This window comes from Anopheles merus, chromosome 2L (genome assembly GCF_017562075.2).
Source record: "Anopheles merus strain MAF chromosome 2L, AmerM5.1, whole genome shotgun sequence".
Taxonomy (NCBI): domain Eukaryota; kingdom Metazoa; phylum Arthropoda; class Insecta; order Diptera; family Culicidae; genus Anopheles; species Anopheles merus.
The window spans coordinates 54,213,511-54,233,315 of record NC_054083.1 but is presented as its reverse complement, the minus strand read 5'-3'; the positions used below and the strand labels follow the sequence as shown (position 1 = coordinate 54,233,315).

The window sequence follows — 19,805 nt, the reverse complement described above, 5'->3', positions numbered from 1 at the left end:
CCGGTGGGATGCGAAAACACAGCCCTTCAGCAGCAGGAACGGCTCACCAGCTACCAGCAACCTTCCATTAATCCAATCCGTGCTGTCTTTCCTTCATGACGTTCCGGGGGGATGCGAAAACACAACCCTTCAGCAGCAGGAACGGCCTACCAGCTACCAGCAACCTTCCATTTATCGCAACACGTACACAAACCGTGCTTTCGATCCTTCATAGCGTTCCGGTGGGATGCGAAAACACAGTCCTTCAGCAGCAGGAACGGCTCACCAGCTACCAGCAACCTTCCATTAATCCAATCCGTGCTGTCGATCCTTCATAGCGTTCCGAGGAGATGCGAAAACACAACCCTTCAGCAGCAGGAACGGCCTACCAGCTACCAGCAACCTTCCATTTATCGCAACACGTACACAAACCGTGCTTTCGATCCTTCATAGCGTTCCGGTGGGATGCGAAAACACAGCCCTTCAGCAGCAGGAACGGCTCACCAGCTACCAGCAACCTTCCATTAATCCAATCCGTGCTGTCGATCCTTCATAGCGTTCCGAGGAGATGCGAAAACACAACCCTTCAGCAGCAGGAACGGCCTACCAGCTACCAGCAACCTTCCATTTATCGCAACACGTACACAAACCGTGCTTTCGATCCTTCATAGCGTTCCGGTGGGATGCGAAAACACAGCCCTTCAGCAGCAGGAACGGCTCACCAGCTACCAGCAACCTTCCATTAATCCAATCCGTGCTGTCGATCCTTCATGGCGTTCCGGGGAGATGCGAAAACACAACCCTTCAGCAGCAGGAACGGCCTACCAGCTACCAGCAACCTTCCATTTATCGCAACACGTACACAAACCGTGCTTTCGATCCTTCATAGCGTTCCGGTGGGATGCGAAAACTCAGCCCTTCAGCAGCAGGAACGGCTAACCAGCTACCAGCAAACTTTCATTAATCCAATCCGTGCTTTCGATCCTTCATAGCGTTCCGGTGGGATGCGAAAACACAGCCCTTCAGCAGCAGGAACGGCCTAACAGCTACCAGCTTCCATCTATCAGCTACCAGCTACCTTCAGCCACCTGTAAAGAATACACATAAACACGAAGTAGATGATTACTACACATATAATGTAATTATAATTATTATTACCACGCGAAAGAAAGTAATTATAATTATCATTCTCAAAAGCACGCCTCCTTCTTCTTCTTGCAACAAAAGCACGCCTCATTTTGCACGAAAACGCGGTTTGGCAGTTTGACAGATGCCCGGATAAAGCGACACGGATGAAGCGACATGGATGAAAAGACACGGATGAAGCCAACCGGATAAAGCGCTCCGGATGTAGCTATCCGGATAAAGCGATTGACAAGTTTGGCAAGGTGTCCATTCGAACTCGAAAGTAAAATTCAAATGAACTTAACTTTAAAATTGAATTAAAAATATATATTCTAAATCTAAAACCTCTGTGCTAAATTCAATGAGAATCGTATAAAACAATTAATGAATAGGCTAAACGCGGTTTGGCAGTTTGACAGATGCCCGGATAAAGCGGCACGGATGAAGCCACACGCATGAAGCCACACGGATGAAGCCAACCGGATAAAGCGAACAAGATAAAGAGATCCGGATAAAGCGCTCCGGATGAAGCTATCCGGATAAAGCGATTGACAAATTGACGGAAGCCGTGATGAACCGATGAGGCCCGGTTTAAACCACTGCACAAGTTTGGCAAAGTGTCCATTCGAGCTCGAAAGTAAAATTCAAAACGAACTTAACTATTAGATTGAATTAAAAAATATATATTCTAAATCTAAAACCTCTGTGCTAAATTCAATGAGAATCGTATAAAACAATTAATGAATAGGCTAAACTACCTGTTATATTACAAATACAGTTTAAATTAATTTAGGCACACCAACAAAAACCGCTAACATGTCCGATAATAAAATAACTCCGCTATAATAAAATAACTACGCTATAATAAAATAACTGCGCTATAATAAAATAACTCCGCTATAATAAAATACCTCGCGCCGATAATAAAATAAATGCTAAACACCGCTGATCCGTGGAAGGAAATTTCTTTCGAGAAACAAAACTATTTCAACGTACGTCGACAATACGGCCGGGCTTCGTTTAACTCAATAAAAACAAAAATATATAAATAAAAATAATGCTAAAATAAACCGCTAACCGTTGGACAAAAATCTGGAAGCCACGGTAGCCACCAATCGCAACCTAAAAGGGGCGAGGACAAGCCTCCCATCTATCCGAACAAGAGGACTTTTCTTTCTTTTAATTATTTTCATACAGCATTTGAGGTCTAGCTCATTCGCTTCTTTAACAAGAAGACGAGCCGTGCTGCTAACAACTTGATTTATTTATTTTACTTTTAGCCCCCCATCAATCCGAACACACACACACACGAGCCGTGGCGTTCCGGAGGGATGCGGAAACACAGCCCTTCAGCAGCGGGAACGACCTACCAGCTACCAGCAACCTTCCATCAATCCGTGCTTTCGATCCTTCATAGCGTTCCGGTGGGATGCGAAAACACAGCCCTTCAGCAGCAGGAACGGCTCACCAGCTACCAGCAACCTTCCATTAATCCAATCCGTGCTGTCTTTCCTTCATGACGTTCGGGGGGATGCGAAAACACAACCCTTCAGCAGCAGGAACGGCCTACCAGCTACCAGCAACCTTCCATTATTCCCAACACGTACCCAAACCGTCCTTTCGATCCTTCATAGCGTTCCGGTGGGATGCGAAAACACAGCCCTTCAGCAGCAGGAACGGCTCACCAGCTACCAGCAACCTTCCATTAATCCAATCCGTGCTGTCTTTCCTTCATGACGTTCCGGGGGGATGCGAAAACACAACCCTTCAGCAGCAGGAACGGCCTACCAGCTACCAGCAACCTTCCATTTATCGCAACACGTACACAAACCGTGCTTTCGATCCTTCATAGCGTTCCGGTGGGATGCGAAAACACAGTCCTTCAGCAGCAGGAACGGCTCACCAGCTACCAGCAACCTTCCATTAATCCAATCCGTGCTGTCGATCCTTCATAGCGTTCCGAGGAGATGCGAAAACACAACCCTTCAGCAGCAGGAACGGCCTACCAGCTACCAGCAACCTTCCATTTATCGCAACACGTACACAAACCGTGCTTTCGATCCTTCATAGCGTTCCGGTGGGATGCGAAAACACAGCCCTTCAGCAGCAGGAACGGCTCACCAGCTACCAGCAACCTTCCATTAATCCAATCCGTGCTGTCGATCCTTCATAGCGTTCCGAGGAGATGCGAAAACACAACCCTTCAGCAGCAGGAACGGCCTACCAGCTACCAGCAACCTTCCATTTATCGCAACACGTACACAAACCGTGCTTTCGATCCTTCATAGCGTTCCGGTGGGATGCGAAAACACAGCCCTTCAGCAGCAGGAACGGCTCACCAGCTACCAGCAACCTTCCATTAATCCAATCCGTGCTGTCGATCCTTCATGGCGTTCCGGGGAGATGCGAAAACACAACCCTTCAGCAGCAGGAACGGCCTACCAGCTACCAGCAACCTTCCATTTATCGCAACACGTACACAAACCGTGCTTTCGATCCTTCATAGCGTTCCGGTGGGATGCGAAAACTCAGCCCTTCAGCAGCAGGAACGGCTAACCAGCTACCAGCAAACTTTCATTAATCCAATCCGTGCTTTCGATCCTTCATAGCGTTCCGGTGGGATGCGAAAACACAGCCCTTCAGCAGCAGGAACGGCCTAACAGCTACCAGCTTCCATCTATCAGCTACCAGCTACCTTCAGCCACCTGTAAAGAATACACATAAAACACGAAGTAGATGATTACTACACATATAATGTAATTATAATTATTATTACCACGCGAAAGAAAGTAATTATAATTATCATTCTCAAAAGCACGCCTCCTTCTTCTTCTTGCAACAAAAGCACGCCTCATTTTGCACTCATTTTGCAAGGAATTTATAATTGCCATAAAAGAAATTCTCCTTGTTGTTTTAACTCCAATTGCTGAATAAATTAATAAGATAATAATAATTTCATCACTGTTTTTGGAACCCAGGAACTATCAATCAATCTTAATGTTAGTAACTATTGCTGGAGTTCTTTTTAGTTTTTCAATATTAAGACATGCTTATCTATCAATTTGTTCATCCACGACGGTTAAAACAGTTGTACAAAACATGTTGCTTGGGTTGGAGATAAACCGGCGTTACGCATAACGTAGAGGGCTGAGCTTTACTTTTACCAAACGTGCTAAATTAAGGCTCAGCCCTCTACGTTACATTCGAGAAGCGTTACATTCCTTATAAAAATCCCAGGCAGCATTTTAACATCGTTTTGTCATCCACGCGGTCGAGCAGTGTAGGTTATTGAAATAAAACAGGGGTCTCCAAACTTTTCACTTCGCGGGCCGCATTGCTTCACAAATATCGTTTTTGGGGGCCTTTTTGACGTCACCTTTAATAAACCAGCCACCACCAGCTAATAAAAATTGTGTAACTTTATATTATTGAAGCTACCCAAATAGCCAAATTTGCTTAAGCAGCTAATTTAGATAAGCGGCATCAAAGTTCCAGGTGGTCCTTCTAAATAGCGCATAGGCAGCTTTCTTATGCCAAGGTGTCGACGATTATTTTTCTTTGTTTTTTATTTTAAGCAAGGTGTCATCATTGAAATAAGCAACTCATTTGTTTATTTTCTTTGTGTGCACTTTTAATTGTGAACTGTAAATTTTCATAACGTTCACAGAGATTTAAATAATTTACAGTCAAATCAAAATCACTTAACTTAATATTGCTACTTCAAATAACAAATCCAACTGGAGTAGTGGTGTTAAAACGGGTCTTTTTGAAGATCAGCTCAGTTTCGGTTCATTCATAAAGATGATTCGGATCATTTGATCGAATCAATCATTCAATCGTTCGTTCTCTGCTAAACCTGTTAATTCCCAAATAGCCAAAATTGCTTAAGCAGCTCATTTTGGCACGCTAAAGATCGTGCTCTAATTCGCCTTTTGCAGTAGATAAATAGCATCAAAGTTCCAGGTGGATCTTTCAAACAGCGCCTATACGGAATTGACACCTCGCACGCAGATTTCTCCATACGATTGCTAATTGTGAACAAATATGCTATTCGTGTATAAACGCTTTAAAAGACATGGGTGGTCGAATTTAAAGCATTAGTGGGATTGGAGCGTTGTGACCAGGCTTTCTCGTTTTGGTATAAATAATCACAAGCGTGTAAGGCCGCAAATACACGACGCGCGTTTCCGCGGGCGCGTTCAAACGCGTATAACAGTTCCGCAGAGATATCCAGCAAGAGCATCTCTCCGTTTCCGCACATTTCATTTCTATGGCTGGATTGTTATACGCGTTTCCGCGGGCGAGGAAACGCGCGTCGTGTATTTGCGGCCTAAGATATGTCTGTTCTGCTATCGGAAGACAGAAGAATGCTATTCCGAAAATGATAATGGCTCACTTGCTCATTTGGCGCATTCGAGCAATCGCATTTGTTTCTCTCAGGGAAGCGAATATCCAGATCTTTAAAAAACTGATGCATGTGTGACTGTCTCAATTTACTGATCCGGATCATTTTAACTTTTGTATCTTCGATCTACAACAATAACTTTTATTAATATAATGTAATATTTTACACACGGACTAAACGATACGTCCTTTGCCTTAGCCGGTCGGGAGAGAAGAGAGCGATCTCTCTATCCCGAAGAGCGTCGATCGTGCTTTCACGCATACGGTCGCCTAACATCGGGCGCATGACGAACTCTGTCAAGGCTTGTACAGGGTGGCTCCCAACATCCCTCCTCTTCAATTTCTCTGGTACGACCGCATCCACTGTGGCGATCTTCGAACACGCGTAGAACGACGTAGGGGCTGCACCGGTGAAGGCGATGATGCACTGTCAGCTGTAGCGAAATCTGGAGAACTTAGAACATCCGTATTATTTGACGATAACAAAAGGGACGGAGACGATTCAGACATGAAAGGTAACAGTGACGGGGATGACGATGAAGACGATGGAGACGACGTCGAAGACGAATACGACGATGACGAAGACGCTGACATTAAAGACGATGACGATGAAGATGGCACAGAAATCCCAGGAGGTAACACCGCCGAGGTAAAGCTGTCACTAGCAGTGCTTCGACATTCATCCAATAAAATGTTCAAAGCCATTGAAGTTTCCGTAGCGTCTGGTTGGACAGTATGTGTACCGATATTCAATCGTGGTCGTAGCTGGTTGATGTGTGAACGCCACTTCTTTCCGGCTGCGTTCTGTACTTCATACATTACGTTTCCACGCCGTTTGGTGATCTCACCAGGAATCCAACTCCAGGAATTATTACGGTACTCCTTAGCATAAACCGTTTCACCAACGTGGAACTTTCTGGGTGGCATCTGCCTGCTCGTTGATTCAACTTGTACTGGGGGACGCAGCAGTTCCAAGCAAGTACGGATTTTTCGTTCAAACATGACCTCTGCTGGAGTACGCATTCCTTCTAGCTGCTTGTTCGGTGTACTTCTGTAGGTCAGGAGAAACGTATCTAAGGCTTCCTGTAATGACACCTTCCCCACCTTTATCTTTTTGAGCGCTCTTTTAAAGGAATCAACAAACCTTTCTGCTTGCCCATTGCCCATATGCTCGATTCCATTAGTGTTGCAAAAATCGGCAAAAATTGCACTGGTAAACTGCCTACCATTGTCGCTCACTATCGTGTTAGGCATGCCAAATCTAACACACAATCCTCTCAACATAGTGACGGTTGCATTAGCGGATATACTTGAAGTCGAAATAATTTCAGGCCACTTAGAAAAGGAATCAATCACCAGAAGAAAGTAGACACCATCTATAGGTCCAGCGTAATCTATATGAACACGCTGCCATGGTGCATCAGTTTTCGGCCATGATATTGGAGAGCTATGAATTGGCGATTTAGCTGCTAAAGCACACGATTTGCATAACTTTACAAGTTTCTCAACATCCGCGTCTATCAATGGCCAATAAACATAACTTCGTGCTATAGCTTTCATACGATCGATTCCTGGATGACCACGGTGAATCATTTCTAGCACCCGCCGACGCTGCGACGCAGGAATCACTAACCGCTCTCCAAAACAAATACAATTCTCAATTGTTGAAAGGGACTCTCGTCTCGCGTAGAAGTATTTCAATTCCGCATTATCTATATTCTTTGGCCACCCACTTTGTATGTAGTTATACACGACCTGAAGCAAAGGGTCGTTATGCGACTCGCGCGCTACATGTTCAAATGCCAGCGGTAAACTCTTCGCTGCATTTTTCACAAGGGCTCCGACATCATTATCTAGTTCAATACTGGCAATTATAAAATCTTGTTCCGGTTTTTCATGTTTATCCATCAACCGGGATAGCACATCTGCATTTCCGAACTTCTCAGTTGGTACGTACTCTATTTCAAAATCATAAAGCAGTAATGTCAAAGCGAAACGCTGTAGACGGTTTGCGGTATATACAGGTATACCCTTTTTCGGTAACATGAAAGGTAACAGTGACGGGGATGACGATGAAGACGATGGAGACGACGTCGAAGACGAATACGACGATGACGAAGACGCTGACATTAAAGACGATGACGATGACGATGGCACAGAAATCCCAGGAGGTAACACCGCCGAGGTAAAGCTGTCACTAGCAGTGCTTCGACATTCATCCAATAAAATGTTCAAAGCCATTGAAGTTTCCGTAGCGTCTGGTTGGACAGTATGTGTACCGATATTCAATCGTGGTCGTAGCTGGTTGATGTGTGAACGCCACTTCTTTCCGGCTGCGTTCTGTACTTCATACATTACGTTTCCACGCCGTTTGGTGATCTCACCAGGAATCCAACTCCAGGAATTATTACGGTACTCCTTAGCATAAACCGTTTCACCAACGTGGAACTTTCTGGGTGGCATCTGCCTGCTCGTTGATTCAACTTGTACTGGGGGACGCAGCAGTTCCAAGCAAGTACGGATTTTTCGTTCAAACATGACCTCTGCTGGAGTACGCATTCCTTCTAGCTGCTTGTTCGGTGTACTTCTGTAGGTCAGGAGAAACGTATCTAAGGCTTCCTGTAATGACACCTTCCCCACCTTTATCTTTTTGAGCGCTCTTTTAAAGGAATCAACAAACCTTTCTGCTTGCCCATTGCCCATATGCTCGATTCCATTAGTGTTGCAAAAATCGGCAAAAATTGCACTGGTAAACTGCCTACCATTGTCGCTCACTATCGTGTTAGGCATGCCAAATCTAACACACAATCCTCTCAACATAGTGACGGTTGCATTAGCGGATATACTTGAAGTCGAAATAATTTCAGGCCTTTTAGAAAAGGAATCAATCACCAGAAGAAAGTAGACACCATCTATAGGTCCAGCGTAATCTATATGAACACGCTGCCATGGTGCATCAGTTTTCGGCCATGATATTGGAGAGCTATGAATTGGCGATTTAGCTGCTAAAGCACACGATTTGCATAACTTTACAAGTTTCTCAACATCCGCGTCTATCAATGGCCAATAAACATAACTTCGTGCTATAGCTTTCATACGATCGATTCCTGGATGACCACGGTGAATCATTTCTAGCACCCGCCGACGCTGCGACGCAGGAATCACTAACCGCTCTCCAAAACAAATACAATTCTCAATTGTTGAAAGGGACTCTCGTCTCGCGTAGAAGTATTTCAATTCCGCATTATCTATATTCTTTGGCCACCCACTTTGTATGTAGTTATACACGACCTGAAGCAAAGGGTCGTTATGCGACTCGCGCGCTACATGTTCAAATGCCAGCGGTAAACTCTTCGCTGCATTTTTCACAAGGGCTCCGACATCATTATCTAGTTCAATACTGGCAATTATAAAATCTTGTTCCGGTTTTTCATGTTTATCCATCAACCGGGATAGCACATCTGCATTTCCGAACTTCTCAGTTGGTACGTACTCTATTTCAAAATCATAAAGCAGTAATGTCAAAGCGAAACGCTGTAGACGGTTTGCGGTATATACAGGTATACCCTTTTTCGGTAACATGAAAGGTAACAGTGACGGGGATGACGATGAAGACGATGGAGACGACGTCGAAGACGAATACGACGATGACGAAGACGCTGACATTAAAGACGATGACGATGACGATGGCACAGAAATCCCAGGAGGTAACACCGCCGAGGTAAAGCTGTCACTAGCAGTGCTTCGACATTCATCCAATAAAATGTTCAAAGCCATTGAAGTTTCCGTAGCGTCTGGTTGGACAGTATGTGTACCGATATTCAATCGTGGTCGTAGCTGGTTGATGTGTGAACGCCACTTCTTTCCGGCTGCGTTCTGTACTTCATACATTACGTTTCCACGCCGTTTGGTGATCTCACCAGGAATCCAACTCCAGGAATTATTACGGTACTCCTTAGCATAAACCGTTTCACCAACGTGGAACTTTCTGGGTGGCATCTGCCTGCTCGTTGATTCAACTTGTACTGGGGGACGCAGCAGTTCCAAGCAAGTACGGATTTTTCGTTCAAACATGACCTCTGCTGGAGTACGCATTCCTTCTAGCTGCTTGTTCGGTGTACTTCTGTAGGTCAGGAGAAACGTATCTAAGGCTTCCTGTAATGACACCTTCCCCACCTTTATCTTTTTGAGCGCTCTTTTAAAGGAATCAACAAACCTTTCTGCTTGCCCATTGCCCATATGCTCGATTCCATTAGTGTTGCAAAAATCGGCAAAAATTGCACTGGTAAACTGCCTACCATTGTCGCTCACTATCGTGTTAGGCATGCCAAATCTAACACACAATCCTCTCAACATAGTGACGGTTGCATTAGCGGATATACTTGAAGTCGAAATAATTTCAGGCCACTTAGAAAAGGAATCAATCACCAGAAGAAAGTAGACACCATCTATAGGTCCAGCGTAATCTATATGAACACGCTGCCATGGTGCATCAGTTTTCGGCCATGATATTGGAGAGCTATGAATTGGCGATTTAGCTGCTAAAGCACACGATTTGCATAACTTTACAAGTTTCTCAACATCCGCGTCTATCAATGGCCAATAAACATAACTTCGTGCTATAGCTTTCATACGATCGATTCCTGGATGACCACGGTGAATCATTTCTAGCACCCGCCGACGCTGCGACGCAGGAATCACTAACCGCTCTCCAAAACAAATACAATTCTCAATTGTTGAAAGGGACTCTCGTCTCGCGTAGAAGTATTTCAATTCCGCATTATCTATATTCTTTGGCCACCCACTTTGTATGTAGTTATACACGACCTGAAGCAAAGGGTCGTTATGCGACTCGCGCGCTACATGTTCAAATGCCAGCGGTAAACTCTTCGCTGCATTTTTCACAAGGGCTCCGACATCATTATCTAGTTCAATACTGGCAATTATAAAATCTTGTTCCGGTTTTTCATGTTTATCCATCAACCGGGATAGCACATCTGCATTTCCGAACTTCTCAGTTGGTACGTACTCTATTTCAAAATCATAAAGCAGTAATGTCAAAGCGAAACGCTGTAGACGGTTTGCGGTATATACAGGTATACCCTTTTTCGAACCAAAGATTCGGAGCAATGGTTGATGGTCTGTTTGTAGAAGAAAATGTCGTCCAAACAGCATACGGTGAAATTTAGTGACGGCAAAAATAATCGCTAGCCCTTCACGATCAGGTTGGCTATAACGCTGCTCAGCTGCTGTAAGTGCTCGCGATGCGTGTTGGACTACTTTTATCTTTCCATCCGGCCACCTATGCGATATAGTAGCTCCTAATCCAATCGATGAAGCGTCTGCCGAAACAATTATGTCGAGCCGTGGGTTATAATGCGTTAATAACAAATCTGAAGATAAAATCTTCTTGAATTGCTCAAAGGCATGCTGACATTGTGGCGTCCAGCAAAAAACTTTTCCTTCCTTGAGCAAATCATCAAGAGGATGTCGCAGCATTCGCATATTATGGACAAATTTGCCGTAAAAATTTATGGCTCCTAGGAATGACCGCACTCCCGGCACATCAGTAGGGGGCAGCAATTTTAAAATGGCCTTAATCTTGTCCGGATCTGGACGTAACCCTTTTCCATCTAATAGATGGCCCAAGTATTTAATCTGGGATTTATAAAAATTGCACTTACTTGCGCGTATGGTAAATCCATACTCTTGCAGCTTCTCCAAAACCGCTCGCAGGTTGCCATTATGGGTTGCCATGTCCTTGCCTCCAACTACGATGTCGTCCATATATGCTGCGACACCATCCAAGCCAGCTAACATTGTGTCGATTAACTGCTGGAACGCTCCCGGCGCTGCCTTGACTCCGGGTGGTAAACGGTTATATCGGAATAAACCTCGATGCGTGTTGACCGTTAAAAGTCCGCGATGATTTTCATCTACCTCCACCTGCAAAAATGCATCAGAGAGGTCAATCTGGCTAAACACAACACAATTACTCAAGTTGGAAAAAATTTCCTCGGGTAATGGCAGTGGGTACTGGTGCGCCATTAGAGCATTATTCAAACCCGTTGAATAATCTCCGCAGATCCTGATGGTTCCATTCGCCTTGCGTACCACTACAATGGGTGCTGCCCAATCCGAATATTCCACTCGTGTAATAATGCCATCATTTTCCAGCCTCAGAAGCTCATCGTCGACTGCTTGCAACATCGCATACGCTACTGGTCGCTTGGGTCTGAACACTGGTGTCACTCCTTCTTTCAGCATCAACTTCACACAACCTTTCGTACATCGCCCTAGCTTCGACGAAAATAATGCAGGAAAAACTTTTTGCAGGGTCTTCGTATTCTCGCTTGCTTCTACGACATTTATCTCACTGCATATTGATGCCAAAGGAACATTCCAAAGACCAAATGTGTCCATTAAATCCGCTCCCAGCAACATTAGGTCAGCTTCTGTCACCCGTATTGTAAAACGCTTGCACTGCTGGCCAATTGTTATATCACATTGGAACTCGCCCAAAATGTGTAAAGGATCACCAGACGCCGTCCTCGCTTTCACGCTTGCAGGAATTAATGCAGGGCTACCGATTGCGTGCCACTGCTTGCTCGAAATTATGCTTATATCGGCTCCGGTATCTACCATCATCGGGATCTGGGTGTTATTCAAAAATAAATTTACACGGCCACGGCTAGCACTATTCACCCTGTTCACGATCACCGATTTCACGCATCGCTTCTTTCCATTGGCCCATCTCATAGCTGACTCGCAGTACCCTTCCTTGTGTCCGTATCTATGGCAATTATTGCACTTATAGGACTTGTGGAAACACTTTCGCGCATGGTGCCCTCCGCCACACAGCCAGCATTTTATTGCATTTGGCTTATTCGACTGTTTCCACGCTTGGTGCTCCTTCTTAGGGTATTTCTCACGGGATCCACGAACGATGCTCACACTCTTCTCTCCCTCGCCTATCATTGCCGTATCACGCTTCAAGTTCACCATCCGTTTACACTCTTCTGCCATATCCGTTACCGTTTTATCGCTTTTCTCCTCTAGTCGATTTAGGAGCCTTATGCAAATCTCGGAATAACTGTCGTCTTTCAGACCACATACAAAAATTAGACATTTTAGTTCCTCTTCGGATAACTTTCCCAGCTCGGATTCTATAACAGCCTTGTTCACGCGGCACGAGTAAGTCATGTAGTCTTCTTCCTGCAATTTACACATCTGCAAGCATCGGTACCGTTTGGCGATGACGGATTCAGGAGAATCGAATAATTTTCTCAGCTTGCCAGTCGTCGATCTAAAATCGAAATCATTTAGTTTAGCTGGAAGAATGTGACTTACATATCGCTCGTGTTCCGCTGCACCCAGCTTCCGCAACAAAAGACGCACTCGCGCGGCATCGTCCAGACGTTCCGCATCCCTTTCGAAGAGATCTTCGTATCGCGCAAACCAAGCACTGAATGTAACAGCATCCTCCGGATCATAGTGGAACTCTTGTATGTGTTTTGCTAGGGCATCAATAATGTGTTCATTTCCCACATGTTGTCGCGATCCAATTGAAGCTAGCACTTTAGTAATTAGCTGCTCCTGCTGTTGCAAAAAGGACTGTTGTTGCTGATGAAGAATTTCCTGCTGCTGCTTAAATATGTCTTGGATGAAGGCATTCGTGTCCAACGGTAAATTGGTGACGGTTCGCTGGCTTGGGTCATGGCTGCTCCGCGATGGCGATGGTTCACCATTTCGTTCCATCAGGTCAAAGACACGGATCCTCCGTTTACACAGAAAACGGGTAAAATAGAAATCAAAATCGATAAAATCACGGGAAACAGCTCGCCAGAATTATTCTCGTCGCCACTTTTGTATCTTCGATCTACAACAATAACTTTTATTAATATAATGTAATATTTTACACACGGACCAAACGATACGTCCTTTGCCTTAGCCGGTCGGGAGAGAAGAGAGCGATCTCTCTATCCCGAAGAGCGTCGATCGTGCTTTCACGCATACGGTCGCCTAACATCGGGCGCATGACGAACTCTGTCAAGGCTTGTACAGGGTGGCTCCCAACATCCCTCCTCTTCAATTTCTCTGGTACGACCGCATCCACTGTGGCGATCTTCGAACACGCGTAGAACGACGTAGGGGCTGCACCGGTGAAGGCGATGATGCACTGTCAGCTGTAGCGAAATCTGGAGAACTTAGAACATCCGTATTATTTGACGATAACAAAAGGGACGGAGACGATTCAGACATGAAAGGTAACAGTGACGGGGATGACGATGAAGACGATGGAGACGACGTCGAAGACGAATACGACGATGACGAAGACGCTGACATTAAAGACGATGACGATGACGATGGCACAGAAATCCCAGGAGGTAACACCGCCGAGGTAAAGCTGTCACTAGCAGTGCTTCGACATTCATCCAATAAAATGTTCAAAGCCATTGAAGTTTCCGTAGCGTCTGGTTGGACAGTATGTGTACCGATATTCAATCGTGGTCGTAGCTGGTTGATGTGTGAACGCCACTTCTTTCCGGCTGCGTTCTGTACTTCATACATTACGTTTCCACGCCGTTTGGTGATCTCACCAGGAATCCAACTCCAGGAATTATTACGGTACTCCTTAGCATAAACCGTTTCACCAACGTGGAACTTTCTGGGTGGCATCTGCCTGCTCGTTGATTCAACTTGTACTGGGGGACGCAGCAGTTCCAAGCAAGTACGGATTTTTCGTTCAAACATGACCTCTGCTGGAGTACGCATTCCTTCTAGCTGCTTGTTCGGTGTACTTCTGTAGGTCAGGAGAAACGTATCTAAGGCTTCCTGTAATGACACCTTCCCCACCTTTATCTTTTTGAGCGCTCTTTTAAAGGAATCAACAAACCTTTCTGCTTGCCCATTGCCCATATGCTCGATTCCATTAGTGTTGCAAAAATCGGCAAAAATTGCACTGGTAAACTGCCTACCATTGTCGCTCACTATCGTGTTAGGCATGCCAAATCTAACACACAATCCTCTCAACATAGTGACGGTTGCATTAGCGGATATACTTGAAGTCGAAATAATTTCAGGCCACTTAGAAAAGGAATCAATCACCAGAAGAAAGTAGACACCATCTATAGGTCCAGCGTAATCTATATGAACACGCTGCCATGGTGCATCAGTTTTCGGCCATGATATTGGAGAGCTATGAATTGGCGATTTAGCTGCTAAAGCACACGATTTGCATAACTTTACAAGTTTCTCAACATCCGCGTCTATCAATGGCCAATAAACATAACTTCGTGCTATAGCTTTCATACGATCGATTCCTGGATGACCACGGTGAATCATTTCTAGCACCCGCCGACGCTGCGACGCAGGAATCACTAACCGCTCTCCAAAACAAATACAATTCTCAATTGTTGAAAGGGACTCTCGTCTCGCGTAGAAGTATTTCAATTCCGCATTATCTATATTCTTTGGCCACCCACTTTGTATGTAGTTATACACGACCTGAAGCAAAGGGTCGTTATGCGACTCGCGCGCTACATGTTCAAATGCCAGCGGTAAACTCTTCGCTGCATTTTTCACAAGGGCTCCGACATCATTATCTAGTTCAATACTGGCAATTATAAAATCTTGTTCCGGTTTTTCATGTTTATCCATCAACCGGGATAGCACATCTGCATTTCCGAACTTCTCAGTTGGTACGTACTCTATTTCAAAATCATAAAGCAGTAATGTCAAAGCGAAACGCTGTAGACGGTTTGCGGTATATACAGGTATACCCTTTTTCGAACCAAAGATTCGGAGCAATGGTTGATGGTCTGTTTGTAGAAGAAAATGTCGTCCAAACAGCATACGGTGAAATTTAGTGACGGCAAAAATAATCGCTAGCCCTTCACGATCAGGTTGGCTATAACGCTGCTCAGCTGCTGTAAGTGCTCGCGATGCGTGTTGGACTACTTTTATCTTTCCATCCGGCCACCTATGCGATATAGTAGCTCCTAATCCAATCGATGAAGCGTCTGCCGAAACAATTATGTCGAGCCGTGGGTTATAATGCGTTAATAACAAATCTGAAGATAAAATCTTCTTGAATTGCTCAAAGGCATGCTGACATTGTGGCGTCCAGCAAAAAACTTTTCCTTCCTTGAGCAAATCATCAAGAGGATGTCGCAGCATTCGCATATTATGGACAAATTTGCCGTAAAAATTTATGGCTCCTAGGAATGACCGCACTCCCGGCACATCAGTAGGGGGCAGCAATTTTAAAATGGCCTTAATCTTGTCCGGATCTGGACGTAACCCTTTTCCATCTAATAGATGGCCCAAGTATTTAATCTGGGATTTATAAAAATTGCACTTACTTGCGCGTATGGTAAATCCATACTCTTGCAGCTTCTCCAAAACCGCTCGCAGGTTGCCATTATGGGTTGCCATGTCCTTGCCTCCAACTACGATGTCGTCCATATATGCTGCGACACCATCCAAGCCAGCTAACATTGTGTCGATTAACTGCTGGAACGCTCCCGGCGCTGCCTTGACTCCGGGTGGTAAACGGTTATATCGGAATAAACCTCGATGCGTGTTGACCGTTAAAAGTCCGCGATGATTTTCATCTACCTCCACCTGCAAAAATGCATCAGAGAGGTCAATCTGGCTAAACACAACACAATTACTCAAGTTGGAAAAAATTTCCTCGGGTAATGGCAGTGGGTACTGGTGCGCCATTAGAGCATTATTCAAACCCGTTGAATAATCTCCGCAGATCCTGATGGTTCCATTCGCCTTGCGTACCACTACAATGGGTGCTGCCCAATCCGAATATTCCACTCGTGTAATAATGCCATCATTTTCCAGCCTCAGAAGCTCATCGTCGACTGCTTGCAACATCGCATACGCTACTGGTCGCTTGGGTCTGAACACTGGTGTCACTCCTTCTTTCAGCATCAACTTCACACAACCTTTCGTACATCGCCCTAGCTTCGACGAAAATAATGCAGGAAAAACTTTTTGCAGGGTCTTCGTATTCTCGCTTGCTTCTACGACATTTATCTCACTGCATATTGATGCCAAAGGAACATTCCAAAGACCAAATGTGTCCATTAAATCCGCTCCCAGCAACATTAGGTCAGCTTCTGTCACCCGTATTGTAAAACGCTTGCACTGCTGGCCAATTGTTATATCACATTGGAACTCGCCCAAAATGTGTAAAGGATCACCAGACGCCGTCCTCGCTTTCACGCTTGCAGGAATTAATGCAGGGCTACCGATTGCGTGCCACTGCTTGCTCGAAATTATGCTTATATCGGCTCCGGTATCTACCATCATCGGGATCTGGGTGTTATTCAAAAATAAATTTACACGGCCACGGCTAGCACTATTCACCCTGTTCACGATCACCGATTTCACGCATCGCTTCTTTCCATTGGCCCATCTCATAGCTGACTCGCAGTACCCTTCCTTGTGTCCGTATCTATGGCAATTATTGCACTTATAGGACTTGTGGAAACACTTTCGCGCATGGTGCCCTCCGCCACACAGCCAGCATTTTATTGCATTTGGCTTATTCGACTGTTTCCACGCTTGGTGCTCCTTCTTAGGGTATTTCTCACGGGATCCACGAACGATGCTCACACTCTTCTCTCCCTCGCCTATCATTGCCGTATCACGCTTCAAGTTCACCATCCGTTTACACTCTTCTGCCATATCCGTTACCGTTTTATCGCTTTTCTCCTCTAGTCGATTTAGGAGCCTTATGCAAATCTCGGAATAACTGTCGTCTTTCAGACCACATACAAAAATTAGACATTTTAGTTCCTCTTCGGATAACTTTCCCAGCTCGGATTCTATAACAGCCTTGTTCACGCGGCACGAGTAAGTCATGTAGTCTTCTTCCTGCAATTTACACATCTGCAAGCATCGGTACCGTTTGGCGATGACGGATTCAGGAGAATCGAATAATTTTCTCAGCTTGCCAGTCGTCGATCTAAAATCGAAATCATTTAGTTTAGCTGGAAGAATGTGACTTACATATCGCTCGTGTTCCGCTGCACCCAGCTTCCGCAACAAAAGACGCACTCGCGCGGCATCGTCCAGACGTTCCGCATCCCTTTCGAAGAGATCTTCGTATCGCGCAAACCAAGCACTGAATGTAACAGCATCCTCCGGATCATAGTGGAACTCTTGTATGTGTTTTGCTAGGGCATCAATAATGTGTTCATTTCCCACATGTTGTCGCGATCCAATTGAAGCTAGCACTTTAGTAATTAGCTGCTCCTGCTGTTGCAAAAAGGACTGTTGTTGCTGATGAAGAATTTCCTGCTGCTGCTTAAATATGTCTTGGATGAAGGCATTCGTGTCCAACGGTAAATTGGTGACGGTTCGCTGGCTTGGGTCATGGCTGCTCCGCGATGGCGATGGTTCACCATTTCGTTCCATCAGGTCAAAGACACGGATCCTCCGTTTACACAGAAAACGGGTAAAATAGAAATCAAAATCGATAAAATCACGGGAAACAGCTCGCCAGAATTATTCTCGTCGCCACTTTTGTATCTTCGATCTACAACAATAACTTTTATTAATATAATGTAATATTTTACACACGGACCAAACGATACGTCCTTTGCCTTAGCCGGTCGGGAGAGAAGAGAGCGATCTCTCTATCCCGAAGAGCGTCGATCGTGCTTTCACGCATACGGTCGCCTAACATCGGGCGCATGACGAACTCTGTCAAGGCTTGTACAGGGTGGCTCCCAACATCCCTCCTCTTCAATTTCTCTGGTACGACCGCATCCACTGTGGCGATCTTCGAACACGCGTAGAACGACGTAGGGGCTGCACCGGTGAAGGCGATGATGCACTGTCAGCTGTAGCGAAATCTGGAGAACTTAGAACATCCGTATTATTTGACGATAACAAAAGGGACGGAGACGATTCAGACATGAAAGGTAACAGTGACGGGGATGACGATGAAGACGATGGAGACGACGTCGAAGACGAATACGACGATGACGAAGACGCTGACATTAAAGACGATGACGATGACGATGGCACAGAAATCCCAGGAGGTAACACCGCCGAGGTAAAGCTGTCACTAGCAGTGCTTCGACATTCATCCAATAAAATGTTCAAAGCCATTGAAGTTTCCGTAGCGTCTGGTTGGACAGTATGTGTACCGATATTCAATCGTGGTCGTAGCTGGTTGATGTGTGAACGCCACTTCTTTCCGGCTGCGTTCTGTACTTCATACATTACGTTTCCACGCCGTTTGGTGATCTCACCAGGAATCCAACTCCAGGAATTATTACGGTACTCCTTAGCATAAACCGTTTCACCAACGTGGAACTTTCTGGGTGGCATCTGCCTGCTCGTTGATTCAACTTGTACTGGGGGACGCAGCAGTTCCAAGCAAGTACGGATTTTTCGTTCAAACATGACCTCTGCTGGAGTACGCATTCCTTCTAGCTGCTTGTTCGGTGTACTTCTGTAGGTCAGGAGAAACGTATCTAAGGCTTCCTGTAATGACACCTTCCCCACCTTTATCTTTTTGAGCGCTCTTTTAAAGGAATCAACAAACCTTTCTGCTTGCCCATTGCCCATATGCTCGATTCCATTAGTGTTGCAAAAATCGGCAAAAATTGCACTGGTAAACTGCCTACCATTGTCGCTCACTATCGTGTTAGGCATGCCAAATCTAACACACAATCCTCTCAACATAGTGACGGTTGCATTAGCGGATATACTTGAAGTCGAAATAATTTCAGGCCACTTAGAAAAGGAATCAATCACCAGAAGAAAGTAGACACCATCTATAGGTCCAGCGTAATCTATATGAACACGCTGCCATGGTGCATCAGTTTTCGGCCATGATATTGGAGAGCTATGAATTGGCGATTTAGCTGCTAAAGCACACGATTTGCATAACTTTACAAGTTTCTCAACATCCGCGTCTATCAATGGCCAATAAACATAACTTCGTGCTATAGCTTTCATACGATCGATTCCTGGATGACCACGGTGAATCATTTCTAGCACCCGCCGACGCTGCGACGCAGGAATCACTAACCGCTCTCCAAAACAAATACAATTCTCAATTGTTGAAAGGGACTCTCGTCTCGCGTAGAAGTATTTCAATTCCGCATTATCTATATTCTTTGGCCACCCACTTTGTATGTAGTTATACACGACCTGAAGCAAAGGGTCGTTATGCGACTCGCGCGCTACATGTTCAAATGCCAGCGGTAAACTCTTCGCTGCATTTTTCACAAGGGCTCCGACATCATTATCTAGTTCAATAC

At 45.1% G+C, this 19,805-nt stretch overlaps 1 protein-coding gene across 3 annotated transcripts; it reads right to left on the bottom strand.

Annotated features, from left to right (window-relative positions):
* Positions 1-5,641: 5,641 nt before the first annotated feature.
* Positions 5,642-18,473, bottom strand: LOC121592138 (uncharacterized protein K02A2.6-like). Of its 3 annotated transcripts, none has more exons than XM_041913485.1 (2): positions 15,873-18,473; positions 5,642-11,454 (listed from the first exon to the last, which is right to left on the bottom strand). In XM_041913485.1, the coding sequence occupies exons 1-2, from the start codon at positions 17,944-17,946 to the stop codon at positions 11,441-11,443; spliced, it is 2,088 nt and encodes a 695-aa protein (XP_041769419.1). In that variant the 5' UTR covers positions 17,947-18,473; the 3' UTR covers positions 5,642-11,440. The 3 variants fall into 3 exon arrangements, with proteins under 3 accessions (XP_041769419.1, XP_041769418.1, XP_041769417.1); XM_041913484.1 differs by having other exon boundaries at positions 5,642-15,530; positions 15,873-18,297; XM_041913483.1 differs by having other exon boundaries at positions 5,642-15,530; positions 15,873-15,963.
* Between the last annotated feature and the right edge of the window lie 1,332 nt (positions 18,474-19,805).

Excerpts from the sequence above, each read along its gene's own strand:
- LOC121592138 (XM_041913483.1), bottom strand. The coding sequence starts at position 13,266 with ATGGAACGAAATGGTGAACCATCGCCATCGCGGAGCAGCCATGACCCA.